Source organism: Somniosus microcephalus, chromosome 19 (assembly GCF_052327205.1).
Source record: "Somniosus microcephalus isolate GS21.2 chromosome 19, FLI_Smic_1.0, whole genome shotgun sequence".
NCBI lineage: Eukaryota > Metazoa > Chordata > Chondrichthyes > Squaliformes > Somniosidae > Somniosus > Somniosus microcephalus.
In genome coordinates, this window is record NC_141005.1 from 12,812,598 (window position 1) to 12,837,895 (window position 25,298).

At 45.2% G+C, this 25,298-nt stretch overlaps 2 protein-coding genes across 4 annotated transcripts in view; one reads left to right on the plus strand and one right to left on the minus strand.

Annotated features, from left to right (window-relative positions):
- Nucleotides 1–10,381, minus strand: part of cltcl1 (clathrin, heavy chain-like 1) — a 77,851-nt gene extending 67,470 nt beyond the window's left edge. For all 3 annotated transcript variants that reach the window (XM_086011986.1, XM_086011984.1, XM_086011987.1), the window contains exon 1: nt 10,203–10,381. In XM_086011986.1, coding sequence (XP_085868112.1) covers nt 10,203–10,244 — 42 coding nt within the window. In that variant the 5' untranslated portion in view covers nt 10,245–10,381. The remainder of the gene's footprint in view (nt 1–10,202) is intronic.
- The window catches only part of txnrd2.2 (thioredoxin reductase 2, tandem duplicate 2), a 393,467-nt gene that overhangs the window by 165,045 nt on the left and 203,124 nt on the right, over nt 1–25,298 (plus strand). The window lies entirely within an intron of this gene.

Below are 25,298 nucleotides of genomic sequence, written 5' to 3' on the forward strand. Positions count from 1 at the left end.
AGTGTCCTGGCCAATATTTATCCCTCAACCAACATTACAAGAGATTCTGGTCATTTTCACATTGCTGTTTATGGGAGCTTGCTGTGCACAAATTGGCTGCAGTGTTTCCTACATTACAACAGTGACTACACTTACACTTCAAAAATATTTAATTAGATGGAATGTGCTTTGGAGTGCTGGCAAAGGAGCAAATCTTTATAAAAATCAAATAAATTTAGATTACAGATTTTGTTGAACATACTCCAAATTGAGTTTACTCACCTGCTTAAAGTTGTGGCAAGTTAATCAGCTTATCTATACCGCAAACCACAATCTTGGATCAAAACCTGTACTGAGCCAGGTGCAACAATTAGCAGCCTTATCTATCTATCTAGATTGTGGTGTGTCTGTCTGGGCATCACTCAAAAGTTACAGCGTACCTACACATATGTTATATCAAAAGAAAGCTTATGATTAGGGGAGTGTCATAGGTGTATTTACTTTTTGGTCAGACAAAAATTGTTCAGACAGTATACAAAAAACGTTCAAAAGAGGACAAAATCTGCTCATTAGCAGTTAACCAATCCTACTGCTCATTAGCATTGAGTGATGATGGTTGACCAATCCTACAGGGGCATTTCATGGTGTTTGTGGGCAGGGCCTAATCCTTCAAACTGCCGTTAGTGCGGGAGCAGGAGCTGGCGGCGGCCATTAAAGACCGGCTGGGCCTGAAGCTAAAAAAAGGGTCATGAGGTGAGGAAATTGTTGATTCATTAGTATTGATTCAGGAATTTCTCCCCCACCCCCCCTCCTTCCCCCAGACGGACAGAGTCATGGATAAAAATTAATTTCTACTTTTTTCATAACATGCCCTCAAAAAACCCTGGGCACCGCCAGGCACTCCAGCTAGTACATAAATACAAACCCACCTCTCCCCACCCTAACACTTTCAAAGCATCTCCTCACAAAAAAAATGGCAACTTCCTTGCAAAAAATGGTTGGCTGCCTATACCTCTAACCAGCTTGTTCTGGCCTCTTGCAACCTTCATCACTGCCTGCGTCTTCATGTCCACTGCCACTTAGAGAACCACCTTATTTTTTTTGAGGATGTAACTGGTAAAATAGATAAGGGAGAACCAGTGGATGTGGTGTATTTGGACTTTCAGAAGGCTTTTGATAAGGTCCCACATAAGAGATTAGCGTGTAAAGTTAAGGCACATGGGATTGGGGGCAAGGTATTGACTTGGATAGAGAACTGGTTGGCAGATAGAAAGCAAAGAGTTGGAATAAACAGGTCTTTTTCCAAGTGGCAGGCAGTGACTAGTGGGGTACCATAAGGATCGGTCCTAGGACCCCAGCTGTTCACAATATATATTAACGATCTGGACGAGGGAATTGGATGTAATATCTCCAAATTTGCAGATGACAAAGCTGGGTGGGAGGGTAAGCTGTGAGGAGGATGTCGTGAAACGCCAGTACGATTTGGACAGATTGGGTGATTTGCCATGTTTCTGCCCAATGCACTATAATGTGGATAAATGTGAGGTTATCCACTTTGGTGGCAAAAACAGGAAGGCAGATTATTTGAACAGCAATAGATTGGGAGAAGGGGAAGTGCAAAGAGACCTGGTGTCCTTGTGCACCAGTCGCTGAAGGTAAGCATGCAGGTGCAGCAGGCGGTTAAAAAGGCAAATGGTATGTTGGCCTTCGTAGCAAGAGGGTTCGAGTACAGGAACAAGGAGGTCTTGCTACAGTTGTACAGGGCCTTGGTGAGACCGCACCTTGAGTATTGTGTGCAGTTTTGGTCGCCTTACCTGAGGAAGGATGTTCTTGCTATGGAAGGAGTGCAGTGAAGATTCACCAGGCTGATACCTGGGATGGCAGGAATGACGTATGAGGAGAGGTTGTGTCGATTGGGCTTATACTCACTGGAGTTTAGAAGATTGAGAGGGGATCTCATCGAAACCTATAAAATTCAGCCAGGCCTGGACAGACTAGCTGCAGGAAGGATTTTATGATGGCCAGGGAGTCCAGAACCAGGGGTCATAGTCTAAGGAGAAGGGGTAAGCCATTTAGGACAGAGATGAGGAGGAATTTCTTCACCGAGTGGTGAACCTGTGGAATTCTCTGCCACAGAGGGCGGTTCATTAAATATATTCAAAAAAAAGAGTTGGATATATTTCTTAAGGCTAAAGGGATCAAGGGATATGGGGAGAAGGCAGGGACAGGGTACTGAATTTGGATGATCAGCAATGATCTCATTGAATGGCGGAGCAGGCTCAAAGGGCCGAATGGCCTACTCCTATCTGTTTCTATCTACCTGGCCTGTGGTTAAGGCGGCGTACGGAATGCCTCCCTTTATTAGCCGTGGCACAGAATACAAGAGCAGGGGAGGTTATGCTTCAACTGTATAAAACACTAGTTAGGCCTCAGCTAGAGTACTGTGTGCAGTTCTGGTCACCACATTACAGGAAAGATGTGATTGCACTAGAGTGTACAGAGGAGATTTACAAGGATGTTACCGGGTGTAGAGAATCTTAGCTACGAGGAAAGACTGGATAGGCTGGGTTTGTTTTCCTTGGAAAAGGAGGCTGAGGGGAGACCTTAGAGGTGTATAAAATTAGGAGGGGCCTAGATAAAGTCGATAGAAAGGACCTATTTCCCTTAGCAGAGGGGTCAAAAACCAGGGGGCACTGATTTAAAGTAATTGGGGGGGAAGGTTGAGGGGATTTGAGGGGAAATTTCTTCAGAGGGTTGTTGGGGAGGGGGGGGGGGGGGGGGTGGTGGTGTCTGGAACTCACTGCCTGAAAGGGTGGTAGAGGCAGGAACCCTAACCACATTTAAAAAGTACTCGGATGTGCACTTGGGATGCTCTAACCTGCAGGGCTACGGACCAAGAGCTGGGAAGTGGGATTAGGCTGGATAGCTCTTTGTTGGCTGGCACAGACACAATGGGCCAAAACAGCCTCCTTCCGAGCTGTAACTTTATGATTCTACTTGGAAGTTTGAAGATTTAGCCTCACTTCTAAAATTCAAGCCTGGAGGACAGTTAAATACTGCTCCCAGCACGAGAAAAGGAGGATGCTCTCACATTGGCCTACTCTAATCAGGGAACAATTTTCCCAACCCTCCAAGGTCAACAAGTTTAAAAAGCTGAACAGAAGCAAGGCATTTAAATTCCACACAGCCTTGGTTGGTGAATCTTTCTGGGCCTAATAAAAAAAAGAGCTCGTCAGCCAGATTCAGCCTGTGGACCACTGCCAGTTTAGACAAAGGTGCAAGACGGACCCAAGTTCATCTGACTCACAGGAACTACACCAGCCACATTGCACACAAGTACAAGATACTTGTTAACCCAATAATTTATTACCCATGAAACAGGATACCAGGCACACACATGTGATGAATCTGACCATCAGATAAAAATCACAGGCAACAGCACCCAAAATTTATAATTTTACAAAATTATACATGACCAAGCATTTTTGACTACTGGGTGACCAAACACCTCATACAAGTCTCTAGAATCAGTGAACCCAGATGTAGGTTTCCAATTTGCTGGATATGGAGTACATGCTCACCCTGGTGGGCCATATCATCTAAACTGGTGTCGGCCAATACATTAGCCACTAGCCATGTGTGGTTAATTGGGAAGCCAGATGTGGCCAATTGTATTTTAGTAAATAAAAAAAAAGAGTAATAGTCATTGGGCACATGATCTCAATACTCACATGTATACTTTATAATTTGTGCATTTGTTAGTAATAGTCAGACCAAAAGCAGTGTGCGAGTGCTTTACTTCCTTGGTTATCTGATTGTGTATGTTTGTTAAATAAGTGTATGCAAATTCTGAAACTTGTATTCTGTGCACACAAGGTGGTTTCCACTAGTACATGTGGCTAAAATGGAACCACCAGAGGCACATGTGGCTAGTCAGCAATTTCTACTGAGCAACACGGATCTAAACCGTGCCCAAAGAAATTAGGCACAGGCTGACAAGATGACCTCTTGGGAGGGGATCACTTCAGTTTAATTGGCTAAACCAGTTTTCTAGCATAGACCACTAGTAAGCTTCCCACTATTCCAAGCTGCAACCACCTTTGTGTGGTTGTCAAGGTTATCTGCAGCAGTGTCACTAGTCTCCAGAAAGTGACAGGTGTACCCTTCCAGGTCCCATCAACTAGACTGAATGGTTGGTCAATTGACATTTCTGCAGTACTACAGTACCTGGCTCAGTTTTGCATTACCAATTCTGAGAATAGTCCATAACAACTGCTGGGAGACAATGTGACACCAAGAACACCCCACCAAAAAAGGGAGTGTCACTAATTGGTCATTAAACAACTTCACATTGACAGTAGGTACCAGGGATACCAGTAACATGGTGAGCAGCACAACACATCATAAGTGAGCGAGTGCATGCATCCTCTTCACATCATGGGCACACAAAGTATCCCACTGAACAGTTGGAGGAACAGAGTGTCCGCAACTACTGGTCTCTGCAATCTAATCAAGGCAGACACCAACCATCAGCATTTTAGCAGAGTTCTAGAGAGAACACTCTCCAGAAGGAGTCGGCCATTATCAGTTATACAAAGAGTATGACTTCAGCAGAGGAGCTTGCGATGTGGCAATCATCTTGATGTCCTGGACAGTTAAGCCCAATGCCATATTATTAGTTGTACTCATTAGTCTCCAAGGCCTTAGCAAACAAGATATATGTCAGTCACAAAGCCAACTAGAATAATTTTTTATTTGTAAGTTAACAGACCTGCATTTACAGTCCACCTAATTTATTTGGCAAGTATCTGATCCATAGAGCAAAAGGATCACAGATTGAAAAGAATCTAACTAGAGATAAGATATCGATCTCACCTAGACAGCAGCAGTGATGTTCCATGTGCTCTTGTAGCAGAGTTCGATGTCCTGGTCTCATTTACAAGATAACCAGTCTGCACCCTTGATCAAAGGATCAATTTCATTTAATTAGCAGCATTACGCCACTGATTGAAGCACTAGTTTGTTCCATTACTAAAAAGGTTTATTTGTTCAGCAGACTTAAAATGGTCAGGTCTCCCGTGAGCCTAAATATTTGCAGTTTTATTTTGTTCACGGTTCTAAAATTAACTGGATTTATAGGTCTGAAGTACATCAAGGAGTTAGTTTCAGCACCCAAGGGGTTAAGAGGAAAGGATTTTAAATGCAGTTCAAAAGCTGACAACAAGGAAAGGCAGAGTATCTTCTCCCTCCCTTTCCCTCCTCCCGTCAGTCACTCCATAGCCTATAAAAAAGGATGAAACAGGCAGTATTCACCAAACAACTTTGCTTAATTAATTTACAGGGACTCCAAATCAGATGCAATGGAGAGCAAGATTTCCTATGGCTTTAAAAAAAACTGCTATTTGTAAATAAAACAAGTAGTTGTCTTAGTCTAAATGTGTGGCAATATCCATGATTTCAGTAATGGAATACTAGACAGTCACACTATATAAAAAAAAAGGTACAACTTCTAGATTGTAGGAAAGGCCCATCTTATGGGAATCACTGTTCAACCATTAAGATGCTCCTAAAACTCCACCAGCCTTGAATCACAGCTTGCTCAGGTATGGGAAGTTGAAAGGGCAGGACTTCAGTGCGGTTCTCCATTTCTCCCAGGAAATATCCAGTCTCTACTTGGCAACTGCACAGTGACAACTAAAATAATCCAATCATACATTGGATTAGGAGTGCAAATCCAGTTCACACCTCAATGCTGCAGCATTGAGACACCATCACTTCCTAGTTCCCCTCGAGTCACACATCATCCTGACTTGGCAATATATCATCGTTCCTTCATCGTCGCTGGCTCAAAATCCTGGAACTCCCTCCCCAACAGCACTATGGGAGTACCTGGAGTACCTTCACCACACGGACTGCAGCAATTCACCACCACCTTCGAGGGAAATTAGGGATGGGCAATAAATGCTGGCCTTGCCAGTGACTGACCCCATGAATTAATGTTTTTTTTTATTTTTAAATTCCACCTTACTACTGCAACGCCAAAGTGCTTGCTCATGGCAAATCTTTTGTCGGCTTTTGCTGTTAAATGGCTATCTGAAAGGCAACCATAGTATTTCTGCTACGAGAGAGAGTTTGGTCCCCTCATACTCTTACAGCTGTTAATCCAAAGCATTTGTTTCTGCAGTAGTATGAAGTTAACTGCAGTTTAAAGAATGAGGTGCCAACATTTTCCAAATCAATTAAGCGCCAAAGGCCCATCACATGCATATTAGATGTTGCCCTGACAAGCAGCCCAAAACTTGAAAATAGATATTCATGGTACAAAAAAAACAAAACAAACAGGCTCCTCCACAGACTCAAGTTTGGCCAGTGTGGAGACCAGAAGAGACCTGGGTTCAATGCTTCATCAGTTGATCTCAGTTAAGACTAAGGCAGGGCACAACTGGCCTCAGCACCCTTGGGTGGGAAGAGAAAAAGATGGCTAGGGATCCTACTCTGGGTAACCATCACTGCTGAAGGTACACAGATGTCAGCAGAGGATAGGATCAGGCTCGGTTCAGATCCTTTTCCACAAACAGCAATGTGATAATGACCAGATAATCTGCTTTTTAATGATGTTAGTTGAGGGATAAATATTGGCCAGGACACCAGGGAGAACTCTCCTGCTCTTCGGTTTGTGCCATGGGATCTTTTACATCCACCCAAGAGCGCAAACAGGGCCTCGGTTTAACGTCTCATCTGAAAGACAGCACCTCTGACAATGCAGCACTCCCTTAGTACTGCACTCAAGTTTCAGCCTAGCTTTATGTGCTCAAGTCTCCAGAGAGAGACTTGAACCCACAATCTAACTCAGAAAAAGGCAAGTGCTACCAACTGAGCCAGGGCAGACACCAAGAATTGACTAGAATTGTATCTAGCAATGAAGTTAAATGCTTAAATGACAATCGCCAACAGGCGGAAAAAAGATGCACAGGGTCAGTTTTAAGAAAAATGTTTTGCACCCATGAGAATTTAAGACCAGTAGCACAAAAACACTTCAAAAAAGTTAACCCCATCTATCTAACTTCTCAATCTCTTTCAATCTTCTCTAGAAAGCATCCAATTTTCTTAACACATTTATACCATTCACTTCAATGGGGTACTCAACTGATCCCACAAGTTGGGTAGAAAAAGTTCCACAAGTGCCAACAAGTTGTCTCTGCTCAACAAATCAATCAAGTCAGAGCCTCAATTACAAATGATTGCTAATCAAAAAAACCACTAGTCACAATAAGTGACTATGGCAGATAATTCTAGGTTGCAAAGAATCTGTCTGCTTACATTTTGAAACTGCCATTTTCACATACTCTTCAAAAAAAATCAACACTTTCAAATTCAAGGTTGCACTGAGGTACTTGCTAATGCAGATTATAGCATTACAATGTTTTGCACCAGTTGAAAAAGGTAGAATATGCAATGTTACTTGGTTGTGTGGATGTACTGAACTTTGCTCTTATTGCCCCCATATACCTTTTAAGAGGTAGCCCTCAGACTGGTGCTGCCCAGAATTAAAGGCATTAAAAACAAAGTCCCAAGGCATAGGCAAGTGTGCAGATACCTGCATTAAGAATTTTATATTCCAATTTAGTAGACACTTCAGATTTCCAATCCATTAATTTACTACATCTAACATTGCCAGCATTATCCAAATTTAGGAAAGCTTTACCAATAGTGGTACACTACCAAGAGGAGAATACAAACACAGCGAGTACAACATCTATTGTTGACATACTGCATCAGTGTGTAATCTTCAGTCTAGTATGATGCTGGTAGTAATTAAGGCTACGGTTGGTCTTCTAACTATCTGAACCACTAAGCATTGCTTATTATCCAAAACCAGAATCCCACAATTAGATTGTTGCTTTTGCAGAATCTATTATACATCAATTCTACCCAAGCTTACCCATTACTGTTTACTAAAAAAAGCAAAATTACTATTTGAAAAGCAACACAAACGCAAAGATAGAATGACTAATCTTGGCCCAGATACATGACACTGCATTCACAGTACCAGAGAAGCACCGTGTGCAGATTATAGCAGTACAATAATGTGTTTTGTGCCAGTTGAAAAGGTAGAATATGCAATGTTACTTGGTTGCATGGATGTACTGAACTTAGCTCTTCTTGCCCCCATATACCTTGGAGGTAGCCCTCAGGTGATTATGCAAAAGGGCTAGCAGATAACAACCCTCAGTAGTAGCAAAAGGTTATCAATTTGAAAGTTGAGTTGAGGTCACAAGGCATCAGTGAGAAATGGGGAAGATGAGCTACAAGAGAATTTGCTAATGAGCACAGGAGGAAGGCAAAATAGCTTATGCATTCTTCAGCACTGAAAAAAAAACTTCAGTTTGAAATTGTTCTTGAAGTGTAAAAGGAAAACTCAACCAACTTTATGTACACAACTGCGAGCTGCGCAATTACAATTTGATTCTTCATTGAACAGCCATGGATTCTGACCAAAATCATTTAAAAGTTCGAATATCTTGTAAGCCATCGCTCAATAACCACTGCGACAAATATGGTCCTACGCGCGGGGGTGGGAAGAGAAGAGGGACAGGGAAGTCGGAAAGCCAACACTACTAGGCAAACTCCAGTGATCGCCCAATATCTAGTATTGTAAACTGGGTTCGGGGTAAAAGAAAACATCTCAAGTACGATACTACGACAGAGAGAGAGAGAGAGAGAGAATGAATTGAATTACTACAACCCCTGGTTTAGGAGAGAGCACAGCAGCGGCAGCATACAGCGACTCTCCCTTGGAGATTTAAAGGCTACAAACTGATTTGAGGGGTTGCCACGACAAAGCCCGAATTTAAACCGTATACAAAGCCATTTTAATGTAGAAGTAACTTGACTGCAATCGCCCTTGCCGAGTGCCCTCATACAATCTCGGCACTAACGCCGCACGATGCGGCTTCACCGAGAGTTTGCTGCGATGTCGCAATTGGAAGAGGGGATCCATCACTAATGAAGATGCAAATCGGCAAACAGAGCCAAGTTCCCCACACTACTACATCGCACGGCAAATCACGGGCTGGAAAAAAAATCCTAAAAAAAAAAGTCTGCATGCGGCAGTATGAAGTGGAAACCGTTGATTTTAGGCAGGATCAAGTCACTGACAAACTTTAGAAATGGGATTTTTTTAAAAATCTGCGCCATACGAAACAAGCTTATTGCACCTACTGAACAGATTTCTACTTCCAATCTGGTTAATATTTACACTGTATAATACTGCATGAGGAGCAAGGCGATCGATCAAAAGCAGATTTGATTTACTTTAAAATCCATCAATTATCCCCCACCCAAGTAAACAAGTTTATGGCACCGACTTGAGCCGGTTTCCATTTCAATATCCGCTGCAATGGAGCAGTTGGTCTGTAATATATGGGAATGGTGATATTTTGTGGATGGGATCGGCCACTCAAGTTGCTTTTATTTCGTTTAATTCACTCAAGGTGGGTGGGTGGGAGGGGGGGGGGGGTACAACAATCAATTTAAGAAAAAAAGGTACATTTAAAAAAAAAACCCTCTAAACCGAGACACGACAGACAGACTTGACCAGCAGCTCCCCACCCAGCCAGAGTGCTCCCTGGGGTGGTGGAGAGAAGAGAAGCGATGCAGATTTATTCCTTTCCTTCCCCCCCCCCCCAGCAATTCTACCCGCTTCCTAAATTAAAAAAACACCTCGGCATCAATAACGGGCTGCCCTTCACTCGGTCTAATCGCAGCCCCCCGGTGAGCGAGTGTGGGGAGGGGAGAGGAGGTGGGCACTCCACGCCCCTGACCCCTCAGGATAGCAACCACACGCTTCCCATCTCGGTTAAGAGGCGTTGCCACCAAACACACAAAAAAAGCCACCGCCCCCCTCGGTCGAGCAGCCCCCATGGTGGGGTGGGGGGTTGGGGTAAGGAGGGGAAATCCTGATTTTAAAAAATCAATTGTGTGCGAAAAGGAGCAGAAAGAGATTGACATTATTAACCGCAAGCTCCTTCCCCCCCCCCAAATCACCAACCCCCTCCTCAAAACCCAACCCCGGGGCTTGGACCACAACTAGGCCTCGGTTGCTTAACAACCGGGTCCGGCTCATTATTCCTTCCCCTCCCTCCCCCTCAGTCGCTTTATTTTAAATTAATAAACCTTTCCCACTCCCTTTACAGCTAGATTTATTTTATTTTTCTTCTTACCTGCAGGTGCTCCTGGAAGCGTATGGGGAGTATCTGTGCCATCTTGGAGAGAGCTTTTTTTTTTGCCAGTCAGTATGGAAACACACACCGATAGCGAGAAGACGAAATAATAAAGTCAAGAAAATGGGGAATTTTTTTCGCCCCCCCCCTCTTGCGCTGAGGCGGACTGAGCGATGTGCGCAAGTGTGAGCCAGCCCTCTTTTTCTCTTCGATCGCCCGTCACTTACATTGACTGACAGCGCCGCGCGTCCAATCGACGCACGGGCTAGCCCGGTCCGGCCCCGCCCTCGTCACCCAGCGCTCACCAATCGGCGCCTGCCGGAGGCGGGCCCAGGTTTTCCAGCTGGGCCTTTGCGTCACGTGGTGTTCCCCCTCGCCCCCTGCGCGCGCCGGCTGGCTTGGCTCCGCCCCCTCCCTCCTCACTACCTACCCAAGGATCTGCTTCATCCGCCGGCGCTATATAGTCCCCCCCTTCATTGAATAATGCATTAGGGTAAAAGTGGGATATTGTTGCTCTCCGCGGGGTGATTTTAGGTATTCTGGTCGTGGGCGATTTTTTTTTCTGCATTAGTTGTATTTTTTGTTGTGTGTGTGTGCTGTTCAGTGTTTTGCCTGGATGGGTGATTGTGTCCCTCCGCCTACTGCAGGTTGCCACATCGTGTCACGTGACTATGTTGCTTTCTGGAGCAGCCCCGCCCCCTCCCTCCCTGCACATTCCCAGACACAGCATGATGCAGCAGCAAACTGCACTTGCAAGTTGCAGTGTTTGTGCTACTGAATTTCACATGCTCTGTAAAAGGCTCACAGAATCCCTTCCCATATAAAGCGAGGCAAGGCATTGCAATCTTAACAGCAATGCAAAAAGGCTGGAAATCTGAAAAGAAAATTAAATTTATACAGCGCCTTTCACAACCACCGGATGTCTCAAAGCGCTTTATATATAGCCAATGAAGTGTAGTCACTGTTGTAATGTGAGAAACACGGCAGCCAATTTGCACACAGCAAGCTCCCACAAACAGCAATGGGATAATGATCAGATACTCTCTTTTAGCGATGTTGATTGAGGGATAAATATTGTCCAGGACACAGGGGATAACTCCCCGGCTCGTCTTACGAAATAGTGCCTGGAGTGGGAATATCAACACACAAACTTCTGACTCAGAAGGACAAGTGTGCTATCCACTGAGCCACAGCTGACACATGCTGGAGTCTCTGAGGGAGTGCTGCGTTGTCGGAGGTGCTGCCGTCTTTCAGATGAGACGTTAAAACCGAGGCCCCGTCTGCTCTCTCAGGTGGACGTAAAAGATCCCATGGCACTATTTCGAAGAAGAGCAGAGGGGGAGTTCTCCCCGGTGTCCTGGGCCAATATTTATCCCTCAATCAACATCACCAAAAAGCAGATTATCTGGTCATTATCACATTGCTGTTTGTGGGAGCTTGCTGTGTGCAAATTGGCTGCCGCGTTTCCCACATTACAACAGTGACTACACTTCAAAAAGTACTTCATTGGCTGTAAAGCGCTTTGGGACGTCCGGTGGTCGTGAAAGGCGCTATATAAATGCAATTTTTTCTTTCTTTCTCTGCAGGTACCGCCTGACCTGCTGAGTACTTTCAGCATTTTCTGTTTATATAATAGAAACAGCACTTGACAGAAAAAACATAATTTTGTAGCATTATAGTAGTCCAAAATACACAAGGGCTGTGAAGCCAGATCACGTTTGTAATCACTTAATGTAACAAGAGGAAAGTGTTTTAATGAAAATAACTCTTGCAGAAACATAGTGTGGCGTATGTAACCTGTTCCACCTTAAGAGAACTTAAGCCTGGTCCACCTTAAGAAAGGTACTACTTTCTTTGGCTGCTGTATACGTAATACCGGTGGTGACCACACCGGTATATAAGCACAGTGTAATAATATTGTATTCAGTATAGTCCGACCTCCAACCAGTAAAGACCTGTTGAATTTACTCTTGTGGTCTGTGTAGTAATTTTCACTATAACACACAGACTTAACAGTGGCGACAAGTCCGATTCTTACCCTGCTGCAGTAATTTCCACGGCGACTTCGTCCACAGACAGGACGTCGAAGAGAGGTTTCCACCCTCATCACCTACGGGAAGACACGTCGAGCGGCAGGCATCGAGCAACCGGAGTGCAGAAGACATCCTGACCTCGAAGCCTCCATCAGCGACTGTCAGCTTCTTCTACTACCTCGTGGTGGGTAAGCCGGGCAGCGATGCGACAGAAAGTCAACCGCGTTGACTGTACAGACGGGGCTGGGAAGATGGAGGAATAAGGGCGGTGAGGTCGATCGCGACCAGAGATAAGGGCCGGGCCGCTTTCGAGCGAGAGGCGCAGCGCGGGACATCGATCGCGACCGGAGATAAGGGCCGCATTCGGGCTAAAGGCGCAGCGTCTGGGGAAACTGAAGGCGCGAGAGCCGCGGTGAAGCGGAGACGGCGTCGGGGGACGGGTGAAGACCGCCAAGCGCGGGAAAACCGCCATTTTGTGGGCGGAGGACGACGGCAAGAGCGGGAAGCCGCCATCTTAGATAACATTAAAAATACGATAAATTGCTACGATGCCTAAACATGGGAACATTAATGCCTTCGACAGTGATATAGAAGACTGGGCTATGTATGTAGAACGCATACAAAACTATTGTAAGGCAAATAAAATTCCTGAGGCAGATAAAGCACTAACATTACTAAACTTAATGGGTGCGAAGACATACGGGCAATTGAAACACCTGTTATCACCAGATGAACCGGCGGATAAGACGTTCGAACAGATTGTTACTGTCCTAAAAAATCATCTTAGCCCCACGCCGCTGATGCTAGCGGAACGATTTAAATTTTACGATAGAAGACAGCTGCAAAATGAAAGCAATGCTGAATATTTGATGGAATTACGTAAGCTAGCAAAATATTGTCAGTTTGGAACGGGACTGACAGAGGCACTTCGAGATAGATTTGTGTGTGGTTTATTTAAACAGGATACACAAAGGCGACTGCTCGAGGAGAATGATCTGTCTCTCGAGAAGGCGGTCACTATGGCAGCAGCACATGAGGCCGCAGCGAGAGGCACGGCAGTAATGCAGCTACGGCCATCGGAACTCGGTACAAACAAATTGGGTTTGAGTTCTGTCAAATGTTATCGTTGTGGAAAGACAACGCACGATCAGAACCAGTGTTGGTTTAAAAACCAAGAATGCAGAACGTGTGGCAGGCTTGGCCACATAGCTAAAGTATGCCGGTCAGGAAAGAAGACCAGCAATAAAAAGTCACCGCAAGGAAAATATGCAAAGGTACACAAGGTGACAAAGAACAGTTTGACCGAACAGAAGTCAGATTCAGACGCTAGCAGTAATGAACTGGATAGCTTAAGAATACACAACGTTGGTAAGGATACAGACCTCCAGACAATTTGGGTCACTCTTAAGATAGCAGGAGTCCAAGTAAAAATGGAATTGGACACTGGATCGGCATTGACGGTCATGAATAAGAAAGATTACAGAAGGTTATTCCAACATATTCCCTTACAGGATACGGAGATTATATTGAAAACGTACACTGGGCAAAGAGTGTACCCCATCAGAAAAATAGAGGTAGAAGTGGTCCACAAGGGCGAAGGAAGCCAAGTAATGGACTTATATGTGCTACCTGAAGGAGGTCCACCACTACTAGGACGGGAGTGGATTAGGAAAATGAATATGGACTGGCACTCCTTGAAAGCACTAACGGTAGATTCCGGGGAAACAGCTGTCAAACCTAAACAATTGTCCAGAATATTGGATGAGGCTAAAGAGGTGTTCCAGCCGGGACTGGGAACACTGAGAGGGATTACGGCAAACATCAAGATTGATGAACATGCACAACCAAAATTTTTTAAAGCCAGACCGGTACCCTATGCAATACGACCTGCGGTTGAAGCGGAGCTGGAAGCACTAGAACGTTCAGGGGTACTGTCTAAAGTAGATTGGAGTGAGTGGGCTACGCCCATTGTTCCCGTTATGAAACGGCCTGCGAACAATAAGCCAGGAGATCCAGGGAAGGTTCGCATCTGTGGAGATTTCAAGATCACCGTTAATCCGGTGCTTCACACGGTGCAGTACCCGCTTCCACGGATTGAGGATATTTTCGCTTCACTGTCTGGCGGGAAACACTTCACCAAGATAGACCTGGCGCAGGCGTACTTGCAGATGGAGGTTGAAGAAGAGTCACGCCAATACCTCACGATCAACACGCATCGAGGGTTGTACCGGTACAATCGGCTGGTTTTTGGTGTGGCATCGGCTCCAGCAATTTGGCAGAGGGCCATGGAGCAGGTATTACAGGGAATTCCAGGCACACAATGTTACCTGGACGACATTCTGATCACAGGTGATGGTGATGAACAGCATCTCGCTAACTTGGAACTGGTGCTCAACAGACTGAAAAAGTATGGACTTAGAGTAAATCGGCAGAAATGTGAGTTCTTCCAGAAGCGGATCTCGTACTGTGGTCATGTCATTGACCGGGAGGGGCTTCATAAGTCTCCTGACAAGATAGCGGCAGTTGTAAAGGCTCCCGCTCCGGAGAATGTCTCTCAGTTGAGGTCGTTTCTAGGATTAATTAACTATTACCATAAATTTCTGCCAAATCTATCCACGGTGCTGCATCCGTTGAACGCTCTTTTACAGAAAGGGGTACCATGGGACTGGGGCGAAAACTGTAAGAAGGCATTTCGCAAAAGCAAAGAATTGATCACCTCAGGAAGTGTTGGCTCACTTCAACCCGACACTGCCTATTCGGTTGGCTTGTGATGCTTCTCCATATGGTATTGGGGCAGTACTCTCACATAAATTGCCAAATGGCACGGAAAGGCCAGTCGCGTTTGCACCCAGATCATTGACCTCCGCTGAGCGCAACTATGTGCAGATCGATAGGGAGGCCCTTAGCCTTGTATGGGGAGTGAAGAAGTTTAATCATTACCTACAGGGCCAAAAATTCACACTTCTGACGGACCATCAACCGTTGGTGTCCATTTTTAACCCTAAGAAGGGTGTTTCGGTGATGACAGCACAGCGTCTCCAGAGATGGTCTCTTTTCTTAGGGGCACATCAATATCAGATAGAATTCAAAGGTACGAAACAGCATGGCAATGCTGATGGCCTGTCGCACCTGCCACTACCTGAAGATGAAGACACGACGGAAGTTGACCCTGTTGAGTTATTTCATTCGACCATTATCGAGTGTTTACCTGTCACCAACGCAAGTATTGAAAGAGAAACCAGGAACGACCCGACACTGTCCAGAGTCTACGAGGCGACAGTGAAAGGATGGCCAACACGGGGTGATCCTCTGTTACCGGCATTCTCGGCAAGGCGAGACCAGCTGTCCATCTGCCATGGTACTTTGATGTATGGGACAAGAGTGATTATTCCTCCCAAGTTAAGGGAAAGAGTTTTAAAAGAACTACATGAAGGTCATCTGGGGGGAGTTAAAATGAAAAGTCTTGCTAGGGCTTACGTATGGTGGCCGGGTATTGACCAACAGATTGAGGAGTTAACAAAAAGCTGCGCTGGGTGTCAAAGTGCAAAATGCACCTCCGATAGCACCGCTACACCCATGGGAATGGCCTTCAGCCCCATGGCAACGCGTACACATTGACTTTGCTGGTCCATTCATGGACTCCATGTTCCTAATCGCGGTGGACGCACATTCCAAATGGCCAGAAGTCATCAAGATGAATACCACTACTTCAGAAAAGACAATTGCGGTGTTAAGAACAATATTCGCAAGGAACGGATTGCCAGAACAGATATGTTCGGACAACGGACCACAGTTTGTATCGGAAGAATTCCAACAATTCTTAAAGAAGAATGGAGTTAAACATTATACCTCTGCCCCATATCATCCGGCGACAAACTGGTTGGCTGAAAGATTTGTCCAGACATTCAAAAAGGCTATTAAGGCCATGAATGATGATCAGATTCCGCTGCAACACAAGGTCGATAAGCTCCTGATGTCATATAGAAACGCCGATCATGCCGTGACTAACCAAAGTCCTGCTATGATGTTTTATAACAGGAGGTTGCGGTCCAAGTTGGACTTGTTAAAACCAAATGTGCGGAGGGAAGTGGAAAACAAACAGTTTCGGCATATTAACAGCAAGACCACTCGAACTTTCGACGTAGGACAACCAGTGATGGCAAGGGGCTATGGAAACGAAAAATGGCAGTCCGGAACAATCCGGGCCAGACAAGGACCTCTGATGTACACCGTAGATATTGGTCATAATGTGATAAGGCGTCATGCGGATCAACTGGTAGAGTCGAGAGCAAGGGTCGAACCCATGGTTGTGACAGAGACAGCTGTGGAAGACGTTCATGAACCTGAAGCATCTGCCTCGGCCGAGAATGTATTTGATGATGATGACACCCAATACATTGGCAACCAACTAGAGGAGGCACCTCAACAACAAGAATCAGAGACCACTGAAAGGCGTTATCCAAGCCGAATCAGAAAGCCTCCTGAGAGACTGAACCTTTGAACTGTTATACCTGAAGTTATATATGTATATATGTTATGTTTATTTGGGGATATGACTGTTAAGCTAAAAAGGGAGGATTGTGGTGTATGTAACCTGTTCCACCTTAAGAGAACTTAAGCCTGGTCCACCTTAAGAAAGGTACTACTTTCTTTGGCTGCTGTATACGTAATACCGGTGGTGACCACACCGGTATATAAGCACAGTGTAATAATATTGTATTCAGTATAGTCCGACCTCCAACCAGTTGAATTTACTCTTGTGGTCTGTGTAGTAATTCTCACTATAACACACAGACTTAACACATAGAACATAGAAAAATAGGAGCAGGAGTCGGCCACTCGGCCCTTCGAGCCTGCTCCGTCATTCAATATGATCATGGCCGATCCTCTACCTCAATACCATATTCCACTCTCTCCCCATACCCCTTGATGCCTTTTGTGTCTAGAAATCTATCTATCTCCTTCTGAAATATATTCAGTGACTTGGCCTCCACAGCCTTCTGTTGTAGAGAATTCCACAGGTTCACCAACCTCTGAGTGAAGAAATTTCTCCTCATCTCAGTCCTAAATGTCCTACCCCGTATCCTGAGACTGTGCCCCTCGTTCTAGACCACCCAGCCAGGGGAAACATCCTCCCTGCATCCAGTCTGTCTAGCCCTGTCAGAATTTTATACGTTTCAATGAGATCCCCTCTCATTCTTCTAAACTCTAGTGAATACAGGCCTAGCCGACCCAATCTCTCCTCATACGACAATCCTGCCATCCCAGGAATCAGTCTGGTGAACCTTTGCTGCACTCCCTCTATGGCAAGTATATCCTTTCTTAGGTAAGGAGACCAAAACTGCACACAGTACTCCAGGTGTGGTCTCACCAAGGCCCTGTATAACTGTAGTAAGACATCCTTGCTCCTGTACTCAAATCCTCTTGCAATGAAGGCCAACATACCATTTGCCTTCCTAACTGCTTGCTGCACCTGCATGTTTGCTTTCAGTGACTGGTGTGCAAGGACACCCAGGTCCCTTTGTACATCAGCATTTCCCAATCTATCACCTTTTAAATAATACTCTACCTTTCTGTTTTTCCTACCGAAGTGGATAATTTCATATTTATCCACGTTATACTGCATCTGCCATGTATTTGCCCACTCACTCAACTTGTCTAAATCGTCTTGAAGCCTCTTTGCATCCTCCTCACAACTCATTGTAACTATTGTACATAACAATATTGGTATAATTGTATAATGTATAGAATGGAGCTCACCGCATTCTGGGATTTGCTATGTAATAACTAAATTAATTGACTTATAGTAACTGAGTGCAAGCAATTAAACTAGTTTTCTAATGCTCCATGTGTTAAGCCTGTGTGTGTAGTTGCAAATAGCACAGTGAAACAAAAGGACACTGAGATAGTAAAGAAACCAGTGAACCCGGTGAATATATGGAGGATCTATGGTTATGTCTGAGTGAGAAGACTTCATGGAGTTGGGACCAAAAATTGTAGGGGACAGCTGGGGGTAGGATCAGCTTTATCAGTTTTGATGCCTGTTTTGCTAAGTGAGAATTCATTGAAAGATGTAGTAAATGTAATGATTAACACTTCTGCATCATAAGACACAAAAGCAAGTGAATATTATATAGAACTACGTAGAAATTACAACATGGCAACAGGCCATTCGTGCCTGCTCTGTTTTTTAAAATTTGTTCCTGGGATGTGGGCATCACTGGCCAGGCCAGCATTTATTGCCCATCCCTAGTTGCCCTTGAGAAGGTGGTGGTGAGCCGCCTTCTTGAACCGCTGCAGTCCGTGTGGTGAAGGTGCTCCCACAGTGCTGTTAGGGAGGGAGTTCCAGGATTTTGACCCAGCGACGATGAAGGATCGGCGATATACTTCCAAGTCAGGATGGTGTGTGACTTGGAGGGGAACTTGGAGGTGGTGGTGTTCCCATGCGCCTGCTGCCCTTGTCCTTCTAGGTGGTAGAGGTCGCGGGTTTGGGAGGTGCTGCCGAAGGAGCCTTGGCAAGTTGTTGCAGTGCATCTTGTAGATGGTACACACTGCAGCCTCGGTGCGTGGAGGGAGTGAATGTTTAAGGTGGTGGATGGGGTGCCAATCAAGCGGGCTGCTTTGTCCTGGATGGTGTCGAGCTTCTTGAGTGTTGTTGGAGCTGCACTCATCCAGGCAAGTGAAGAGTATTCCATCACACTCCTTATTCGTGCTTTGTAGATGGTGGAAAGGCTTTGGGGAGTCAGGAGGTGAGACACTCGCCGCAGAATACCTAGCCTCTGACCTGCTCTTGTTGCCACAGTATTTATGCTGCTGGCCCATTTAACTTTCTGGTCTTGTATCTGTTTATTCCCCTTTCCTCCAACTATCTATCTATCTAACCTATTCTTAAATGTTGACATGGTGTAAATTGATTTCTGTCTTAAAAACCATATTTTTGTAATTGAATTTACATTTTAGAGCATTCACAAAAAATTAGATAGCTCAATGTTTTAGTGCAAAGTGATATCAAATTACCATTAGACTGTATCTATAATATATTAGAAGTTTTGCAACTGCACGCACTTCCTATTGACACACATAATTCTCGTGTCACATTTTCTAATGCTTGGAAATACTTCAAATGCCTAGAAATGCTTTTAAACTTATATTCATACCATGATTTACTTTGCAGGCCTCCTAGTGCTTGTCTGGCGCTGTAGAGTGTCCCTAACTGTGTCCCCCTGCTGCATTCTAAATTAGTTCCAGCCAAGGCAACTCCAATATTTTGCAAATCCTGCCCTCACATTATTTATATATTTAACGTACTGTACTGCAGATGATGTCGGCCAACGGGTCCAGTCAGCTGCATTATTATTCATTGAATTCCTGGCCCCAATATTTTTATCATGTTGAAAGTCTTATATCTGCTGCATTTCCTGTTAAGAAAATCTTTTTTTCCCCCATGAGAAATTCCTACATCCACATTTATAATGGAAATGTGCCTGCATACACTCGCCACCCTGTAACTATACCCTCCCGCCAGTGGGTGCACTGTAGCGTTTCAGTTCAGCACCTCCCAGCTCCTCAGCCTGTACTTCAGAGAATTGAAATACCTTGTTAAAAATCTTATGCTTGCACATTATTTATCTAATATAAAATATAAAATATAGAATATATAATAAAAATGTGTGCCAGCCAGTGGCTCAGTGGGTAGCACCCTGGCCTCTGAGTCAGAAGGTTGTGTGTTCAAGTCCCACTCTGGAGACTTGAGCACAAAATCCAGGCTAACACGCCCCAGTGCCGTGCCGAGGGAGTGCTGCTCTGTCGGAGGTGCCGTCTTTCGGATGAGACGTTAAATCGAGGCTCTCTCAGGTGGATGTAAAAGATCCTATGGCCACTATTTTGAAGAAGAGCAGGGGAGTTAATCCCCGGTGTCCTGGGGCCAATATTTATCCCTCAATCAACATCACTAAAAACAGATTATCTGATCATTATCACATTGCTGTTTGTGGGAGCTTGCTGTGCACAAATTGGCTGCCGCGTTTCCTACATTACAACAGTGACTACACTCCAAAAATGTACTTCATTGGCTGTAAAGCGCTTTGGGACATCTGGTGGCCGTGAAAGGCGCTATAGAAATGCAAGTCTTTCTTTCTTTAAAGAGATCTTGAGCAGCATATTTAAAAAGCATAGTTGGATTTTCAGGACCACCGATCAATGAATCCACAATCTGATAAAACCTGGCAATTCCATGGCTCAAAGAGTTCATAACAAGTCCGGCCTCTGCTGCAGAATCATTTTTAACACTACCAATTTCCATCTAGCTGTGGTTAGGAAATAAATGAAGGAGGAAGTGGTGTCATTATGTTGAATGATGGCCTTCTGAGGTCAGATCTGTGAGTGACCAGATTGTTGGAATAGATTGTGGCTGCTCTTATTTCTTTGAAGTGCTGGTTGACGACTTCTTTCGCATTCTGCGATAGTACGGGGCGAAGCTTGGGACTGGGAAAACAAATTAACATCACGATTAGAAATGAGTGGATATCCACCCAACACTTGAACTGAAATGGCTGTGTGAATGCTGTAATTTATATGTCTGTCTTTCTGATCCACCCACTCAATTTCAAGTTGTTTTAAAAGTCTGGATTTTTTTTGAAAATCTGGGCAAAACTCGTAAACCTACTACGCACAGTCTCTCTCGCGCTCTCTCTCTCTCTGCACTGATACTAGATTTAATTAACATGTTTCAATGTGACCTTAGAGAGGCAAGGCTTGCAAACCAGAAGTTCCTGTTGAATAAAAACCGGTAATGGGTATAGAGAGCAAACAGAGCAGGGAGGTCCCAGATTTAATTCCTGGTCTTTGTTGGACTAGTTGATCTGAAGCAGGGCAGCTGCTACTGTTGGCTTTAACCCATCTGGTTTAGGCAGGGAGGAACCAGCCAGGGTTCCTGCTCCTGATTACCACGCATTAACACCTGCTGGAAAGTGTGCACGCATCGACACTGGGCGAGGACCGGATCAGATCCAGCTGCTCTGGCCACCCTTGTTGAACAAGCTGGTGTGTCTATGCTCACCCATAAAGAATGGCCACTTGGGTGAGGCCAACAGTACCAAGCAAGAAGTTATTAAATTAATAGAAGTCTTTAAGATTATGAAAGGGTTTGATAGAGTAGACATAGAGAAGATAGAATCATAGAATGGAAGAAGGCCATTCAGCCCGTCGAGCCTGTGCAGGGGAGACCGGAACAAAGGGCCATAAATATAAGATAGTCACTAATAAATCCAATAGGGAATTCAGGAGAAACTTCTTTACCCAGAGAGTGGTGAGAATGTGGAACTCGCTACCACAGGGAGTGGTTGAGGTGAATAGCACAGATACATTTAAGGGGAAGCTAGATAAACACATGAGGGAGAAAGGAATCGAAGGAGATGTTGATGGGATTTGATGAGTAGGGTGGGAGGTGGCTCGTGTGGAGTATAAAGACCAGCATGGACCTGTTGGGTCGAATGGCCTGTTTCTGCGCTGTAAATACTCTGTAATGCTATATATAACAGGTGGCCAGTTATATCCCAGCATGAGTCAGCACCCTCAGGAGAACATGCATCAGGACCCGCAGGAGAACGTGAGTCCACAAAATGAAGGGAGAGAACTGGAAGTAGAAAAAAAGTGACCTCATCGCAGGAACTGCATGAACTTAACTGAAGTGTGTGTCAACATCTGTGGCTGCATTCATTGTCCACTCCTAGTGGCCCACTGCCTCCTCAGGCAACTGGGGGCAGGCAATAAATGCCTCGCAGGGAGCATGGGTCGGAAAGTCCAGACTGCAATGTTGCAACACACTCTGGCCTCTGAGTCAGAAGGTCGTGGGTTCAAAGTCCCACTCCAGAGACTCGCGCACAAAAATCCAGGCTGACACCAGTGCTGGGGGAGCGCTGCACTGTCGGAGTTACTGTCTTTCGGATGAGACGTTAAACCGAGGCCCCGTCTGCCGTGCAGGCGGACAATAAAAATCCTGCTGCACTATTTTCGAAGAAGAGCAGGGGGGGGGGGGGTTCTCCCCGGTGTCCTGGGGCCAATATTTATCCCTCAACCGGCATCACTGAAAAACAGATGCTCTGATCATTATCGCATTGCTGTTTGTGTTGGCACTCCCTTGGTACTGGCACCAGGACCAGCCTAGATTATGTGCTCAAGGGCATAGTGAATTGAACCCACGACCCTCTGACTCTGAAGCAAGAGTGCTGCCCACTGAGCCAAGGCCGAGTCCGTCCAGACACAGTCATGACGGGTAATGTGGGGCTCTGCTGCAGTTTTTGGTCTGAATAGCTCCAAGCAGGGAGAGGCTGACATATTCCATTATATATGAGGTCTGTAATTAGTTCCAAGCCATAATCTAATCGTGGTGCAGGGTGGGAGTGGAGGGCCCGATGAGTAGATAGATTAGTCATCTTTTGCTTTTGTGCTCTAATGTCACCAGCAGCCCTCGATTAAATTATTGTTCTGCAACACACCGCAGACCAGCTATTATTCGACGTGCATTTATTGAAATAATGAAATGAAACATCTACGCCTCCGTCATTATCCTGATTCAGCTGACTGCTGCTGCACGCACTGGTTTCCAAGAAAGAAAGACTTGCATTTCTATAGCGCCTTTCACGACCACCGGATGTCCCAAAGTGCTGTACAGCCAATAAAGTACTTTTTTTTTGAAGTGTAGTCACTGTTGTAATGTGGGAAACGCGGCAGCCAATTGGCGCACAGCAAGCTCCCACAAACAGCAATGTGATAATGACCCAGATAATCTGTTTTTTATTATGTTGGTTGAGGGATAAATATTGGACCAGGACACCGGGGAGAACTCTGCTGCTCTTCTTCGAAATAGTGGCCATGGGATCTTTTCTGTCCACCTGAGAGAGCAGACGGGGCCTCGGTTTAACGTCTCATCCGGAAGACGGCACCTCCGACAATGCAGCACTCCCTCAGTACTGCACTGGGAACGTCAGCCCAGCTTTAGGTGCTCAAGTCTCTGGAGTGGGACGTAAACCCACAACCTTCTGACTCAGAAGCAAGTGTGCTAGCCACTGAGCCACAGCTGACAGTTGGAGCATTGCAAAGAAAGCTCCCAGTATCATGCAGAATCTCGAGATACCCAGTACTGTTGCAATGAATCTGCTTTGTGAGAATGCGCTAACTCCTAAAATTATTGATCATGAAATGTGTTCAAGCAGCATATAATCAGTTTATAATAGTGAGAATGGCGCTGGAACAGAAACCATGGGTCGGATCTTGCAGTGAGCGGCGAACAAACGGCACCAGCCATTCGTGAGCCTTGCCCTTGCCCACAGACTTTCGATGTGATTTTGCTCTGGAACGTACAGTAATTAGAGAGCCATTTCGGCGCACTGCCCCCTACAGGGCATCTGGCACCTGCGTAACTAGGGCAGGGCAACTGTGTATCTCCTTAACCAATCAGATTGAAGAATCGTTAATGAGCAGCGCAAAGTCTGAACCAGGAACTGCGGGGAATGGTAGCACAATGGTTATGTTACTGGACGAGGAAACCAGCAGGCCTGGACCAAAGATCTGGAGACATGAGTTCAATATTCCACCTATGGCAGCTGGGGAGTTTAAATTCAATTAAATAAATCTGGAAGGAAAAAAAAGCAAGTATCAGTAATGGTGACCTTGAAAATACCGAATTGTCGTTAAAAACCCAACTGGTTCACTAATGTCCTTTAGGGAAGGAAATCTGCTGTCCTTACCCGGTCTGGCCGGTATGTGACTCCAGACCTCACATAATCATAATCATAATCATAATCATAATCAACTTTTATTGTCATTGTTAGTGCACAAGTGCAGTACAACGAAATGTAGGCTTGCGGCTCCCGAGAGTGTACATTTAGATTAAGACATTTAAACATTCAACATACATTTGGCTTGTAATACATTAACATAAACATAACCATAATAAAGTGCATTGGCAGATGTGCAGGCTTTAGAGTTTATTTGTGGAGTTCAGTAGGATGACAGCCCTGGGAAAGAAGCCGTTCCTAAATCTGGTCGTACGGGTGCGAATGCATCTGTAGCGTCTCCCAGATGGCAGGAGGGTGAACAAACTGTGGCTGGGGTGGGTAGGGTCTTTGATGATGGACCGTGACCTCCGTAAACAGCGTTTCTGGTATATGTGCTCTATGGTCGGTAGCCGGGTGCCGGTAATGCGTTGGGCAGTTTTGACTACCCGCTGCAGGGCTTTCCGGTCATAGCTACAGCTGCCATACCATACTGTGATACAGTTTGTCAGGATGCTCTCTATTGTGCAGCGGTAAAAGTTAGAGAGGATCAGGGGTGACAGGGTACATCCCTTCAGCCTCCTTAGGAAATATAGGCGCTGCTGAGCCTTCTTCACCAGAGAGGAGGTATTGAGGGACCAGGAGAGGTCTTCCGTGATGTGGTTGACTCTTATCTGCCCTCTGAAATGGCCCAGCAAGCCACTCAGTTGTATTCAAGAAGGCGGCTCACCACCACCTTCTCGAGGGCAATTAGGGGCGGGCAATAAATGTTCACATCCTGTGAATGAATAAAAAGTGTCAGTTAGAATAATGAATTCAATGTCAAATCAGGTACAGAAAGCAAAATAAAGAGAGGGAAAGAACGATTGGATTAACAGAGACAGAAAGACAAAGTAAAAAAAAAAGGTACTTGCATTTTTTATAAAATCTCCAACAATAATTCAAAGCTGAAGGAATGAGACTCCACACTTGTAAAAGTTAATTTTCAATGCTAAAGAGCAGTAATTAAGACTTACCATGCCATTAAAAGGGTACTAAGACTGGAATGGATAAGCCCTAACTTTCTGTGGTGAGTTTAATCCGTATTTATGATGTCAGTACAGAACTTCACGCCGCTGAATGCATCTGAATAGCGGGCCGGACGGTGGGATGCTGTTCTCACGCGCAGTTTACGGCAGCGCAGCACATAACCGCATAGATAGGCGATTTAGACAAGTTGAGTGAGTGGACAACAAGACCTCAGGAGCAGATGGAATCCCTGCCGAGGCACTAAAGCATGGCGGAGAAGC